Source organism: Pongo pygmaeus, chromosome 3 (genome assembly GCF_028885625.2).
Source record: "Pongo pygmaeus isolate AG05252 chromosome 3, NHGRI_mPonPyg2-v2.0_pri, whole genome shotgun sequence".
NCBI lineage: Eukaryota > Metazoa > Chordata > Mammalia > Primates > Hominidae > Pongo > Pongo pygmaeus.
The window spans coordinates 12,342,469-12,358,583 of NC_072376.2; the positions used below are offsets into that span (position 1 = coordinate 12,342,469).

The 16,115-nt window shown below is 39.1% G+C and overlaps 1 protein-coding gene across 9 annotated transcripts in view; it reads right to left on the reverse strand.

Moving 5' to 3' along the window:
- RAB28 (RAB28, member RAS oncogene family) overlaps positions 1–16,115 on the reverse strand; it is a 172,945-nt gene that overhangs the window by 41,987 nt on the left and 114,843 nt on the right. Inside the window, exons 7-8 of one of the 9 annotated variants that reach the window (XM_054484621.2) lie at positions 15,364–15,439; positions 12,089–12,220 (exon numbers count right to left, since the gene is read on the reverse strand). The exons of 6 other annotated variants lie outside the window; for them this stretch is intronic. In XM_054484621.2, coding sequence (XP_054340596.1) covers positions 15,395–15,439 — 45 coding nt within the window. In that variant the 3' untranslated portion in view covers positions 12,089–12,220; positions 15,364–15,394. Of the gene's footprint in view, positions 1–11,285; positions 12,221–13,445; positions 13,541–15,363; positions 15,440–16,115 lie in introns of those variants that run through there. 2 more of the 9 variants (XM_054484620.2, XM_054484619.1) reach the window with 2 other exon arrangements.

The window sequence follows — 16,115 nt, forward strand, 5'->3', positions numbered from 1 at the left end:
TTGTGGTTTTGATTTGCATTTCTCTGATGGCCAGTGATGGTGAGCATTTTTTCATGTATTTTTTGGCCGCATAAATGTCTTCTTTTGAGAAGTGTCTGTTCATGTCCTTCGCCCACTTTTTGATGGGGTTGTTTTTTTCTTGTAAATTTGTTTGAGTTCATTGTAGATTCTGGATATTAGCCCTTTGTCAGGTGAGTAGGTTGCGAAAATTTTCTCCCATTTTGCAGGTTGCCTGCATTTTCAACAATAAGCAGCTTCACTGATTCTAGTGCTGGTTGACTGGAAAGCATTTCATGCCTTTAGGGAGTATCATTCACTCCAGGACTGCAGGGTCTCAGTGGGAGGGGTTATCCATTCCTATCCCATTGCTTCTTTCAGATTCTTTTGGATGTTCACCCAGTAGTCATGGTCCTCTTTCTAGCACTGCAATCTGATCCAGACATCCTGTGGCCATGTGCTTCAGTGAAGGCTAAAAGCTCTCACCCGGAAGGTGAAACTTGGATGGTCTAAACCAATGGTTCTCAATCTTACATGTGCATCAGAGCTCCCCAGAGTGTACACATGTTCACACACACATACACACACACACGTGTGTACAAGGCCCCACGTAAACCCAATTAAATCAACCTCTAAGGGCAGAACCTAGACATCTGTAATTATTTTAAAAGGTCCCCAATTTGTTCTCAGCTAGAGTTGAGAATCGCTGGCCCTGCCCATTTCCCTTACCACTGGTCTGGGATAAACATTTGATAAAATTCTGGCCCAAAAAACTGATGAGAGATCTTCTGGGAGGTGGGGCTTTGGGGAAATTTATTTCCTGTCTTTGAAAGAGACGTGAGGATAGGATAAGCCATCCTTCCTCTTTCTGACCTTTGCATTTTGTGACGTAAAGATGTGATGCCTGGAGTTATTGCAGCCATCTTGGGATCATGAAGGAGCCAGCCTAATAGCCACAGGCTAAGGATGGCAGAAAAGAAAGAAAGAAATGGGAACTTGGTGGCATCTTTGGGCAAGTTAATTAAACAACTCTGGGATCACCTTACCCTGAACATACTTCTTATGAGAGGTGATATATATATATATACATATACACACACACACGCACATATTTGAGACAGTCTCACTCTGTCACCCAGCTGGAGTACAGTGGCACAATCTTGGCTCACTGCAACTTCCACCTCCCAGGTTCAAGCAATTCTCCTGCCCCAGCCTCCCAAGTAGCTGGGATTACAGGTGTGCACCACCACACCCAGCTAATTTTTGTATTTCTAGTAGAGATAGGGTTTCACCATGTTGGCCAGGCTGATCTCAAACTCCTGACCTCAAATGATCTGCCAGCCTCGGCCTCCCAAAGTGCTGGGAATATAGGCATGAGCCACCATGCTCGGCCAATTAGTATTCTTAATTTAAGCCATGTTAAGTTGGGTATTATTATTTGCAGCCAAAATAATCTCAACAGATAGCTACTAATGAATTTCACCTGCTTACTGCCTGCACTATTTCTAAGAGGGGCATAAGTACATCAGCAGGTGGGGCCCACGGAACAAGACGACCTAGACTCAGTCTTGATGGCCAAAAAACTTTAAGTTCAGTGAGCCCTGGGCATTGCCATTAAATAACTAGTTGCCTTGAGAATTATTCCAATAATAACTGTGACATTTATTATGCATTCACTTCATGCCAGGTATTATACAATGCAAAGTGCTATAAGTAAGTCATCTCATTCCATCCTTAAAATTACCCAGGGAGATATGTATTATTATCCATATTTTACACATTAGGAAACTGAGAACCAGAAAAGCTAAGGAATTTGGCCAAGGTCGTATAGTGCATGAGTGGCAGAGACAGGATGTTAACCCCAATCTGTCAGACTCTCAAGATATTTCTTGTGGTGACCATGTTGTTTCATCTCCCTATGACTTATGAAGCTCTGTGTGTTCACACATTCACTGAAGTGCTTAACTATGCGAATAAAACGCATTCATCATTGTAATCCCTAATGGAGATAACAGGAATATTAGCAAAGGCTGAAGTGAAAACAGTTCAAGTGAGGCCTAATTTTTTACAACGCCAAGGAATGATTTACTTTATCACAGCAAAGAATTTTATTTGACAAATGCATACTTTATCATCTCTGGTCTGCTGAAAATGTAAGTTTACATTTTCCTAGCCATAAAACTAAAATAATTTTGGCTCCAAAAACTGAAAAGAAATCCCATTCTAGGTTCAGATCTTTCTCTGGAAATTTGAATGCTAAATATGGAGCCTGAAAAAATGCCATTTCTGTCAGGCAGGACAGACTGGAATCAGTAAGGTCAGGGTTCAAAATCTGGTTCTGGCTTTTGCTGACCGTGTGACCTTGGACATGACATTTCCCTCCTCCAAGTCTCAGCTTCCTGATCTGTAAGATGAGAATGACAACTCTCACTTCAGGCCTGGGACGGGGATTAAATCAGATACTCTGTGTAAGTTGCCTGGCAAACCAGGAGTGCTATCAAGGTTGGCTGTTATTAAAATATATACAAAGGGTCCAGCATGGAACCTGGCACATAGCAGCTACTTGATAAATCTTTCAGCCCTTCCCTCTATCTTCCCTTTTCTGTTCCTCTTCTTCAACTGTCTTCAGGGTTGGGCCTCCAAAGACAGAACCAAAACCAAACAGGATGAGGTCCCTCTGTACTTGGTTGTGAAAGGAGTAATGAGACAGCGCCCACATCTTGGTTTGCTCTGCATTCTGGCAGCTTTCTACAGCATCATCCCTACACCCTGACCCAACATAGGGGAGCTAGCCAGTCTGCTAGTGGGCCACCTGCCAAGTGGAAGACAAATTTGAGAAAAAGTCAGAGGATCAGAGTAAGGGACAGAAGAAGAGGTAGAGTGGAGTGAGAAGAAATGGTTAAGTTGGCTCAAGAGCCAAGCGTCTCTGGGAAGCTGGAGAGACATAATCTTCCACACCCAGGTTAGAGCGGATTTCCACAAGGGAGGGAATATTTCAAGGGAATCTGGACTGCTAGTGAGAGAAGCAAAAGACAGGGCCTCAGCAAAGGATTTCCTATCCATAATCAAGGGAGCCATGAGTTCTCAATTAGGGTTGTTTAGTCAAAACTGCACTCCAAGTCCCATTGAAAAAAGCAGACAGAAAAGACCAGCAGTTCACATACTTGTTTAGAACTGCTATGTTTCGAGGTCCTTCCCCCCATAATTAGAACTTCTCCTCAGCCCCATGAAGTTCTCAGGGCAGCCACCATGGTTATCATCCCCATTTTATAGATTTGCCAAATGAAGCTCACTGCTGGCAATATGTTCTTGGTCAAGTAATGGAAAGGTAGATATAAAGATGAGTTTGTCCAGTGGTTCTTAAAAGAACCCAGAGCCCTGCATCCGGTGAGGATTCCAGGTGATTCTGATGACCAACCAGGTTTGGAGACCATTGATATCACTTAACAAACTAACTGCAGAAAGAAACAGAGCCTGACAGAGGTGGAAGAATCTGCCCAAGGTCACTCAAATGAGCGGCTAAGACAAGTTTAGTCCTTCAGCTTACTGTCTCCATGACAGAGCTCTTGCCAGCTCACTCCATGGGCTGTTTAGTTAGTCATGACAACCTACAATATAGATAGGTTTTATTCATTCAATAAACCCTTATTGGGGACATCTTTGGTGCCAGGCACCAGATTTTTGGCCTTAGAGAGTTCATGGTCTAAAAGAAAATGGGACAAGTAGCCTTATGGCTGCAGATGGCATAACGGTGCTACCAGAGAAGGAGGTATGATATACAAGGAAGGGGGTGTAAGAGGGGTAACTTCTGACCAGCAGGCTTCAGAGGAAGGGAGAAAAACATCAGGAAAACAAAGGCTCCTTATATGGGAGGTTGGTTACCTTTGTTTTAATAAGCCACTGGTGTGCTGTGACTTTATACAACTCAAGTTAGAATAAACGATTTTGAATGAAACATTTCTAAGGATATTTACTGGGTGTAAAAGAAACAATCTGACATTACTAAAATATGTTCAGACCAAAATAGAGGCACCAGGAAGACGTCCCTCTAGGCATGGATCTTCACTACCGTGCAAAGATCATATCTGCCTCTGCTCACAATTATTGACGAAAGTCAGTTCTCATCAGTGCCATGTAGGAGACCAGACAGGTCAGCACACCCACTGAACTTAACATGCGGAATTTACTGTTTCTACTGTTGCCGAGGTCACAGAGAAGTGGACACTTTCATGTGCAATTAGCAATATAAGTTAGGACAATATTTCTGAAGGACAGTTTGGCAAAATTTATGAAGATATAAGATACTTTCAAAATACTCTTTGAACCAGCCATTCTACTTCTAGGAATTTATCCTGAGGGTAAATATATAAAAGAAAATATAGAAAGATATACACAGGGTGTTCAGCAAAACATAGTTTCTAATAATAGTGAAAACTTGAGGAAAAGGGAAACGTCCATAGTTAGGAGAATGATGAACTAAATTATCATAAAACTATATACTTGAAAACCATTAAGTCAATAATAATGATGGATATGTATACTTAGGGATGTAGAAAAATGCTTGTATCACTCAGTGAAAAAAGCAAATTTCAAATTAGTTATTTAATATAATGCAACTTATGTGTAAATATAGCTTCCAGATATGTGTATTTATATCTAGAGAGAAACCTGGAAGATGGCTTTTAACCAAAATGTCAGTAATATTGAGCAGGAGAGGGGGTGATTCTAATTTATTTTTCTGTGTATTATTTTACAATATTTATATAATCAGAACAAATAATAGTATTACTTTCATTGGAGACTAAAATTTTTTTGTTCTTTATTTTATTCTTGAGCATAAAGTTTTCATTTTAGGAGACTAAAATTTTTGAAGAAATTAGTCCTAAGCAATAGGAAAATCCAACCTGATTTAATGAGATTGAAAATATCCATTCCTTATTTTTATGGGCTCCTTTTCTAAATATATACTTGTGTAACTGATTTATATAATCAGTCATGAAAACAGTTTGTTTGTTCACTTGAAACTATGTAATAAGCACTTACTCTGAACCTGGCAGAGGGACACTGTGGCATGAGGTGTATAACGTGATGGGTGAGAAGTCAGGCAGACCTGGATTTGCATCCCTGTCCCATCACTCACCAGTTCACAACCTCAGATGGGCTAGTCAATTGCTCTGAGCCTCATTTTCCTCGTCTGTCAGAGATAATACAAATACCCATGGTATTAGTTATCTATTGCTGTGAAGCAAATTACTCAAAGACTTACGGGCTTACAACAATAATGATCATTTATTATCTTACAGTTTCTTTGGATCAGAAATTTGGGGGCAGTTCAGCTAGTTCTGGGTCTTTGGTGAGGCTGAAGTCACATGAAGGCCTAATTGGGGCTGGAAGATTTGCTTCCAAGCTGGCTGTTAACAAAGTACTGGCAAGTGGGTGGTAGCTGTTGGTGGGAGGCCTTCTCTCCATAGCGGTCTCCACATTGCTGCTTGAGTGTCCTCACAGCATGGTGTCTGGCTTTCCTCAGAAGGGACAATTGAAGGGCCAAGGAGGAAGCTGACAATGCCTTTTATGATCTCACCTCGAAAATCACACACCACATCTGTAAGTATTCTATGGATGGCAGGTCAGCTCTGATTTAATGTGAGAAGGGATTCAAAAAGGTGAATACCAGGAGGCAAGGATCATTGGAACCATCTTGAAGGATGACTACCACCTATGTGAAATGGGAAAATGCTTACAAAGAGCTCAGTGCACCTGTACCGCACCCATAATAAATAAGCCATAGTGATGAGAAAGAGTGCATATAACTGTACTCAACAAATAGGTCCCAGATCCCTGCTCTTGTCCAAAGTCCTGTTTTTTTCAGATGAGGAAACTGAGCCCAGAGAGGTTAAGTGGTTTGACTAGTCATACATGGATTTGGTTTTTGAGCTAGGAGAAAAAGCAGGTTTTCTATCTTGCCCTATCCAAGGTCTTTCTTCCCGTAGAGAAAATCTCCGCAAAGATGCAGACTGAGGAACCACTTGCTAGAGCAAAGTGCTCACCAGAGTTGAAGATGAACAGATGTTTTAGAAAGAAGGGTAGGGAAGCTGTTAAGAAGATTCTGAATGTGAGGCTGAGGAATTTGTCTTCCTTTGATGGGAATGGCAGTAGGGAGCCATTGAGGGGTTTTGAATGCAAAAGTGACTTAAACACAGCTGTGTATTCAGCAGATTGTGGAGGTCTCTAAAGAGAAAGGCTGTTGGAGAAGTCCAGACATCTGGGGACACAAGCAGCAGTAGTGCGAAAGGAGAAGGGGCTCGAGAGTCACAGTATCTAGGAATCATATCCCTGTGTAACCTGTGGATTCCAGATTAATTAAGGATTAAGGGACCAAGTCAAGAGGCTTAGGTGAGGGAAGCTAAAGGCTGGTGTATAGGCTGTGCCAGTGATCTCTGCCCAGCCTACAGGCCTGAGTCAGCCTCAATCTACCATGTGGGAGGCCTAAGAACATTCAATATGACTTGGAAGAAGGGCTTTAAAACAAATAGTCTGCCTTTCCTCTTGTTTCCAGCTCTCCAGCATGAAAAACTGATGCTACAAAAGGCTAGGCAAAAATGGAATGTATGTGCTTCTGAGCTCAGCCCAAAGGGCCCTCCTCTACTGAAAGGCTCACTTCCCAGGAGAGAGGATGCTACGATGTGAAGGTTGTTACACTCAAGGTTTTCTCTCCAAGCCTCACCTCCTGTATTAAATCTGTCCCCCTACTCTGTAGGTAGAACTGACCTGCTGTCTGCCCTGAATACACATACCACAGATGGATTCTCTCCTGATACCTCAAGTCTCACGATGCCCTGCTAACTTACCTGCTTCCTCCTCCAGCCCCAAACCTCCCCGAGGGTAGACGCTGTGCCTCCCATGTTCCTAGGGCCTTCCTAGCCTGAACACTATGACTTTGCTCTCTGAAAATGTTAGACAAATACTTTTCTCTCCTAATTTCATCAGCTTCACATCCAGAAACAGGTTTACAGTCAGAAGGGTTGTAACCTGGGCTCCAGAGGGCTGAATCCAGTCCATCCATAGGGCTACTACCATAGGGCTATGAATCCAGTCTATCCATAGGGTCCTACCAACCATAGGGCCACCAATGTTGTAGATTTATCACCCATTTTCCAGGACAATAAAATGCCTTGTTTTTAAAAAGAAATAGTCAGACAATTTTCTAAAAGAAGGAAATAAAATGACTTGAGAAAGAAACACACTTTTTCTGACTGGCACAAAAGCTCTGTATAGGCTAGTCATGGCCCTATCCATACATAGTTTTTAGCTGGTCAATATAACTTTAAAAACTGAATCAAAATGACTTTAGGCAGGGCACATGCTCTCCAGCTTGTCAATCCCCACCACTCCCTATGGTCTTACACTCTTAACCTGTTATATTTATTTACCACCTAGCCCCGGAAGGCTTGTAAGTATAAAACCCTGCAACATGATACGAAACCTCATAAAGCAATCCCTTCCATCTTTGGGAAGCAAATGTTTTCAAGGTTCTTTATTAGGCTGAATGGAAATCTTCCCATAGCCTCTGTCTACCCCTCCTATTTCTGGGGTACTCTAGGTCCTATAGTACAAATACAATGTTTTTCTAAGGCACACTCTCTTACTTATTTGAAGATTATCAGCAGAGTCTGTGTGAGGCCTTCTCTTTTCCATATTAAACATACTGTCTTCCTTCCACTATTTCCTATGACATTGAATCCCCTCACTATAATCCGAATGTGACTTATTATACCCTTAAAGAGGGGCATCCATACAGGCATGGTCTAATCCCTTGCAATTCAAAGTGTAATCCAAAAGCCAGTAGCATTTGCATCACTTGGGAGCCTGTTACAAATGCACAACCTCAGACCCACCCCACACCTACTGAATCAAGATCCACAGGTGATTCATATGTACACACCTAATTAATGCAGGCTACAATTATGCTAGTTTGTGAGAGCAACTGTGTTACACTGTCATCCCTGTTTCCAGTTATTTGAAATTCCTGTTTTTTTCCCACACTCACCGCTAAGTTACATCTTCTTATATTAGTTTGATTGCAGCACGTAACAATCTGATTACATTTTGATGAGTCCTAGACTATGAATCTGTGGGCAAAACACAGATCATATTCATCTCTGTTTTTGGTACCAAGCAAAGGCCCTAGTACATAACAGGTGCCAATATAAGAAGTAACCAAAAAACAAAATAACACTGGTCTAAATGATAAAAATAAATAAATAAATAAAAATTAACTCTCTGCTGAACAGTTCAAGGCATCCAGGCTGGATCCAGGGCTCAAAGATGATGACGGGGACTTCGATCATAGCCACTTTCCACCTCTGCTTTCTTGGCATCAGCACCATCCTTGGTCGAGCTCTCCTTCTGTGGCCTCAAGATGGCTGTCAGTGTCACTCAGAGCCACAGCCTTTCTCATTCCAGTCCAGCTGGCAAAGAGTCTTCTGAAAACTTATGGGGGCAAACGTTTCTTTTTTCTTTCCTTTTTCAGAAACCTTAGCAAATGTCCCCTCCAATTTCATTAGCTATGATGGAGTTATCAGTTCATTTCAGAGTGAATTACTGGGGCGAGGGGGTTTAATATCCTGATGGGTTTAATTCAGTGAGGACTCCCTCATGAGGAGCTAGAAGCAGTTGAAAATTGAGGGAGGTTTCTATCAGGAAATTAGGAAACTGTTTGGAGAGGCGACATGTGTGCTGGGGAGGCGACCCATGGATGTCTACCGTAATGTTAAACAGGTCTGCATTTCAGTTTCCTTTAAATCTTGCAACTGTTGTTCAGGATATCCAAGATTACAGCAACCACTAGCACAGGTTATGGCCAGAAAACTTTTCTATTTTTAAACGACACACAAACTATTCCGCTCCATCACATTGTTTCAGTGATCAACTTTAAAGGGCCCTGGCTTACCTCCTCCTGGAATAATAAAGCAGTCACAGGAGTTCTTTGGGCCACTCCAAAAACCACTCGAGAGTGGTTGGCCACACATAATAGAGGGTGCACTTGAAAGGCAGCATCCAATGACCAGTTCTGGTTGAAAACTTTTGTGTTTTTCAAAAGCTCAATAAGCAGCAGAAGTGACCACAATGTGTTTGAAACTTTATAGCATGTGTCTTCAGGAGACAAAGTACCTAAAACTAGATGGAAGACTTGTAATTTTTTAAATTAAAAACTATAGACAGGAGAGGTAACAAAGTAAAATAAGCATGCATCCTACATTTCTGTTTCAAAAATAAAACCTGAGGTATGGGGAAAATTGTAATATGGAATTCAGAAATCCTCTTTGGCCATATGCCATACTGCATCTGCTTTCCTTGAGGCAAAAGGCTCTCAACGACCAGTCATGCTCAACTGGGAGAGACATAATGCCAACGAGACTAAGGGCAGGCAGGAGGGTACAGAGGGGCAATTCCTGTTTCATCTGATTGATCAGAGGGCAAACTTCCCACCACCAGCCCCTGTGGACGCATGCTACTGGTCAAGGTAGTCACTGTGCGAGGGCGGATGGACCACACAGGCCCATCGCCACTTCTCAAGAGAACAGCTTAAACCAAGACCTATTTAACTCTCAGGAAGGGCGTCAGTTATGTGATCTTCACAAATGAAAAGCAGCCTAAAACCAGTACCAGCGTAGTCCATTCTGTCACAGAACCAATTTGTGTAGCCCCTGGCTCTACCCCTTACTGAAGGAAGGCCTTTCGTATAATCACTTAGTCTCAGCTTCGGTTTCCTCTATGAGAGGAGGCAATAATTCCCCTCTCACAGACGGGTGTGAAAATAAAACAGTCCGTGTAACAAATACCTAGAAATGTTCAGGCCAAAGAACGCCTACCAACGTCATTTTCTTCCCTGGCCCCTGCTCAGTCCCACGCAGTGCTCTAAGTTTATAAACACACCACTAAAAAAATTCGGTCTCGTAGACCTTTTGCAATTTCTCTCTGAAACTGCAAATTGAAATTCATACATATGTGTTAAGTCATACTTTATCGTACTGTAGTAATTGTATTGGGAGGAAAAAAATTTTTTGAAAATCCTTCAGTTTTCACATAGATGGAGGTGAAATCAACACAAAATGACCAAACGGAGCATGGCCTCACCTTTTACTAAATGTAAAGCCTTGGGCAAGTTTAGTTTAATAGAAGGCTTCAATCAATCACAGCTTTTAAAATAGCAGTAATAACAACAAACATCTCTCCCACTAGATTGTAAAGTCCTCGAGGGTTGAGAGCTCACTTATTCAACTTTATATTCTATTAACATCCCTAGTCAATTGGCCTGCACATATTAGGAAGATAAGCTGCAACAGCTTGAAGGGTTTATCACTTGAAGGTCTTAAAAGTCTGCTAAATTATTATAAAATGAAAAATATAAAAATCAAAATAGAAAGAGGCTGGACCCACTAACAAGTAGAGTCACAGTTTTCAAAATTTTTTAATTAATTTTTTTTTTAATTTCTCAGCCTAGAGACAGATCTATCAAGTCTAGCTCTATGATTCCATGATCTCTGGCAAGTTACTTTTTCTGTCCACATTTCGGTTTCCTTAGCCACATAAGGAAGTGAATAAAGTTTTCCAAATCCCTTACACCTCTAAAATTAGGTATCCAAATTTCTACACACACTTGTGGCAAATCTACGACAAAGGCACGCTGCCAGGCACCATAAGAGACATGAGAGAGAAGAGACCAGAGCTGCCCTTCAATGAGCTCATGGATTATTAAACAATAAAAAACAGGGGCACAAATAGCAGCGATTCAAGGCAGAAAGGGGCAGTGGCTATCAGAAAGGTACTGATGTGGAACTGTGAGCTGTGGAGACAAGGACTGGCTTTGTGGAGCGGTGGCTTTTGTTCCCGCTTCAATGTAGCAAATATGGAGCACCAGTCATGCCAGGCACTGTGTCTTAGAACAAAAGAAAAAAAAAAAACCACAACTATGACTAAGACAAACAGAGTCCTGTGGAGCATCACAAAGCAAATAGGAATGAGTCCATAGCTCTGTTTGCAGAGAAATGATGATGGTACCCTGGAGTGGCATGAGAAAAGGTAGAAAGGTAGGAAGCAGCTGATGTGGAGCCCCTGAAATGCCAAGCTATGAAGTCTGGATTTTAATTGGTCCAACAAAATAACCTAACAATTCTAAGTGACTGACTATACACTAAACTTCACAGAATCACTAATTTTGTATCCAAATGCACACTGCCTTTCTGTAACAAAAAGGAAGACATTTGAAAGAAAATTGCCAAAAGAAGTAATTTAAATAAGTTTATTTGTGAAAGAAAAACATCTGAACATCAGGTACAGTCTGATCCACAATGTCATAACTCATTCTTGGGAGTACTCTTATGCAGTTTGCAAGAGAAATTCCATGTGGAGCATCAGCTGAACATTTATCAAAATTCAGAAAGCCTTCAAACCTGAGTATTACACAATACATAACAACAACGATACAGTAATAAAAATACAATATCAAATACTCACTACTTTGTGAGTTACAAACTACAATATAAACAATTTAGGCCCCTTTTTAAAAAATGAAAAAATATTTCTATTACAGCCTTATTTCAAGCATTTTCAGTTAGAAACAGCTTTATATACTTTTACTCACAATAGATAGCGAAAGAATGTCTTCATAAGTATCTGTAGGTAAAATATATTACTTGCTTAATGTTTGCACTCTGAAGTATACTTTGACACATACAAGTTCCAATAAGAGAATGAAATTGCTGTGGCAAAATCCTGGCTGATGATCAAGACTTGGATAGTTTTCATATTAAGTTAAAAAAATTTACATCACAGAAAAAAGCAGCAAGGACATACAAAGAAGCAACATCATTCTTTTGCAACGAAGCAGTCTAATTCCAGGGAATGGGTTTTCCATTTTGAATTCAAAGTGTGTGGTCCCAAAGTTGAATTCTTTCAAATCCAAGGAGCTGCCTGCCACTGTGAGGCAATAGCAATGATGAAGCAAGTTGGGAGGAAAGTGTTAACTGAACTACAGAGATGGTCACTGATAAAACAAGTTCCTAGAAGTCCTCGGGCCCACCCAGAGGTGAAGGGCAGCCAGAACTATCAACACAAAAGAAAAATGCGCTCACTGAACTGCACACATAGAGCTTCTAGGAGGGTTAACAGTCCTTGACATAGGTTCCTGGTTGTAGTTTACAATATCTGCCTTCACCACCCTCTGTCATAAAAGAAAATAGAGTTATTATCAGGACATCAGAACATTTAGAAAGAGCTCCTTAAAGTATATTTTTATTTTCTGAACTTTGCTGAACTTCTGATGATGGACACCATAAATGAAGCAGGAGTTGATATTAAAAGAATAAGCCAGACAAACAAATGAAGAGTGGATTTTTTTTTTTCAAGAAGAGAATGGCAACTCAGCTATTGAGTTGTCCCTGGTTTTATGACATTAACTTGAGGTTATCATAAGTCTAATGAAAAACTGACAAATCAATAATGAAAAATTAAACCCTGATAATAATTTAGAGCAAAATAATTTAAATAAATCATTCACATATATTTTAAATCATAGAAAAGAACTCATCATTTCAAAGTAAAAAATAGCATTATTGATTAATATTTCCATAAGCCATTATATTTAGCGAAAACTTTTCATTGAATGTTTACAGCAGTTTGTGAGTTTGTAAGAAGACATTTAAATGTTAAAGAGGATTCACATATAAAGCAGAAATATTCTGAGCAACTCATTTTTAAATCTTTTCCAATTTCTAAACCTTTCCTCCAAAATCCCTATTTCCAAATGGCTCACTTTTGGTTATGAATACAACTCTAACAAAATACAGTACAATGAAAAAATTTAGAAAATTACTTCATATTCATGTTTTTAAAATAATTTAAACCAAAAGATAATTTTAACCCTTCCCTCCTTCCCTCTAACACACACTTCAAGGAATATCTAAAATGATACACTTAGCAATATGCTTAATATTCATCTCTAAGTAATACTTTAAAACAAATCCTTTACTGTTTTCAACTCTACAAAGTCTGCACACACAAGCAGACAAAGAAGGGCAATTCAAGGCAAATTTTAAAAATACTCTTTCAATTACCAAGCTATTTCAGGAAAAACGGTAAGGAATGAATAATGAAATAACTGCCTCAATTCTCCACTTCACTGCACATGTAATAAACACAACCATAAAGACAAATATGTTTTAAAGTAACTGAAATGTTATTTTAATTTGTTCCCAATTTCTTAATTCATGTCTCCTGGCAGAGGACCAATTTTTTAGTTCTAAATCAAGACGTAGACGTGATATTAACTTCCAATAATGTACAATAATCATCTGAACTTCCCTATTCATAGGGAATAAAGAACAAGATAGCATTCAATGGTTCTCCCTTCCCACCTCCCCAAACTGTAATAATTTATCACTTAATACCTGCACTACTGTACTGAACAGATTCTACTCTGAGCAGAGCTGGTATGTTGATTATCTTCTTCCGGGTACTTCACTATTTCTGCCCTGACAATACGCTGTCAATTCCATACAACATAAATGAGACAAAGAAGAAAGAGTTAAAAAAAAAAAGACAAAATGGAAAGTAAGTTCAATGACTGAATATAGAAGGAAACACCAAAGGAGAAAAATAAAATTAACATATAAATGTAAACATGTCTCACACACACACACAAACAGCAGAATGTACACATACAAAAGGAAAGAAAAAGAAAGGAACAAAGACCCAAGAAACATTATTCTTTGTAATTCTATTTAATTACTGAAATAGATATGACCACTGAACTTCCCAAATTGTAAGTTCCATTTTCGATAACACAATTATATATAACATATATAATGCCCAGAATGTCAGAAGACTATGAAGAATTATGAGGTTTTTCTATGTTAAAGTGCAATAAAAGGATTAATTCCATTTCCATTAACAAGCTTTACTGAAGATATACTATGTGCCAGTCACTCTATACTGTGAAAGTATAGGCGACTTACACAGAATCTATTCACAAGTTGCTGAGGACCTAATGGAAAGAGAAACACATATACAACTAATTGCCATACAAGTTAAACACTTAACTCTTGGACTTATAATATGCTGTGGGAACACAGAGGAAGGAGTAATTAATTATCTTTGAAGGTGGGAAGAGGAGTGAAGACATCAGAGGAAGCCATATGCCATTTACAATTTTTCTATTTAATACTATTTATTACTTGTCCAAGACTTCCTTATGATGCTCGCTCCCCCATTTCTCCCAGTCCTAACCTCCATACTTCCAAATTCCATACAGAAACAAATAAGTTCAAAATGCAGTTGCAGGTCATGTAAAAAAAAAATCACAAGGTACAATATTTAAGTACAATAACTGTTGCTTTCAAATATCTGAGAGTTTTACTAAATAAGAAACTATTTATTTTTACCTTGTTATATTCTTAATTGCTGTTACCCTTAGGATAAAAAGACCATATGTGACAAATATGTATAACACAGATAACATGCTACCCAAATATTTTAGATTTAGAACTATCCTCACTATCCATGTGATTGCAAATATCTTATTTCAGGACACGCATCCTTCATAATAGCATCTATTAATTTATTAAGGTAGAAAAGCATCTTAATATGAGCTGCTGTCTGTGATTACATTTATAAATAAAGATTCTATAAACAATTGAGAGTAAATGAATAGGATGCTGAGGCATACGAACATATTAGCCTTGGGTGGCTTCTGCTTAAGTTCTTTAGCAACAAGCAGCATTAACTTTTGGACAAGACCCATGATTTACTAGGCACTCTGCCTGATGCTATCAACAGAAGCATTACCAACTGCCAAATGAGGTATGAGTCGAGGGGTACATCAGTGAAATATTGTATACCATTATCTAACCTCCCCAAACCTAACTGTTTCATGCCAAACTATGGGTTACAATGAAGAGATGGGATTTTCATAATCAGTAAGCAACTCATTAATCCAACAAAATGTTGGTTTAAGTCTTAACCTATAAACACAACCAGGTTACTGTCCTGTGCTCGAGACATTTTGGTCCAAGTACTGACTAATGTAAATGACTTGGATTTCATTATTAATTTTCATCAAATTAATGAAGAGTTAACAAGACAACATCACTCTCAAGGGCTTTGATTCTTTGACATAAAGCTTTGTAAAATGTTTCCGAACTGTAAGCCATAACCAAGGCTCTGCAGATTCCAAATTTCACTTCCTATGATTAGAAAAACATAATTTCCATGTCATAAACTTCATGGTAGGTGGTTTCACTGTAGTCAGCTTATTTAAAAGCCATTTATTGATGCTTTTAGAGAAAATGTTACCTACAAAATACCAACCTTTATTTTTAGAGCCACAAAGTACACTCGATTATTCTCTGCTATTAGTTGATGAAATGAAAATAATGAAGTGGCCCTAAGAGGAAAAAAGTTATATGGGTGAATACAAGCTTAACTCTGATATTTTCAAAGAGCATTTGCCAAGTGGTAGCCATGGAGGGCATAAGCAAGAAAGCAACCTATGGGTTGGGGCACAAGGTGTAAGGAGTATAGATGGACTCTGTGCAAAAGCCATAGTTTGTCATGGCCAGGATATGGAGTAAACACACCCTGAAGGCTAAAACATCTGTCACTGTCACTCATTCAAAGCCAACCACTAACCAAGATATTGCAGACATTTAGGTAAATAATGCATAATCTCTGTTTTTTTGAGATGCTAAGAGTCTAGCATAGAAAACAGATGCGTAAACTACTACAGAATATTCTGACTGGCATACATTCAAAGTGCAACAAGATTACAGAATACAATTTGAAGCATGGATATAGGATATAACATGTTAAAAAGCATAGTACTTTGCACAGAGTGGGAGTTTTTTAAAAGCTACGCATATATAACGAATGGGCCATTATATGCTGCCAGTAACAAAACATTGGGCAAGTTATTTCACATCTTATGTCTTCACAATTTACTAATCTATAAAAACAAGGTCTACCTACGTGATCTCTAAAGTCCCATCTGGTTTTGAAATTTTATTTAAAAAATTAATTTAAAAGGTGAATAGGAAAAAGAAAAAATGTTATGTGATATGAAA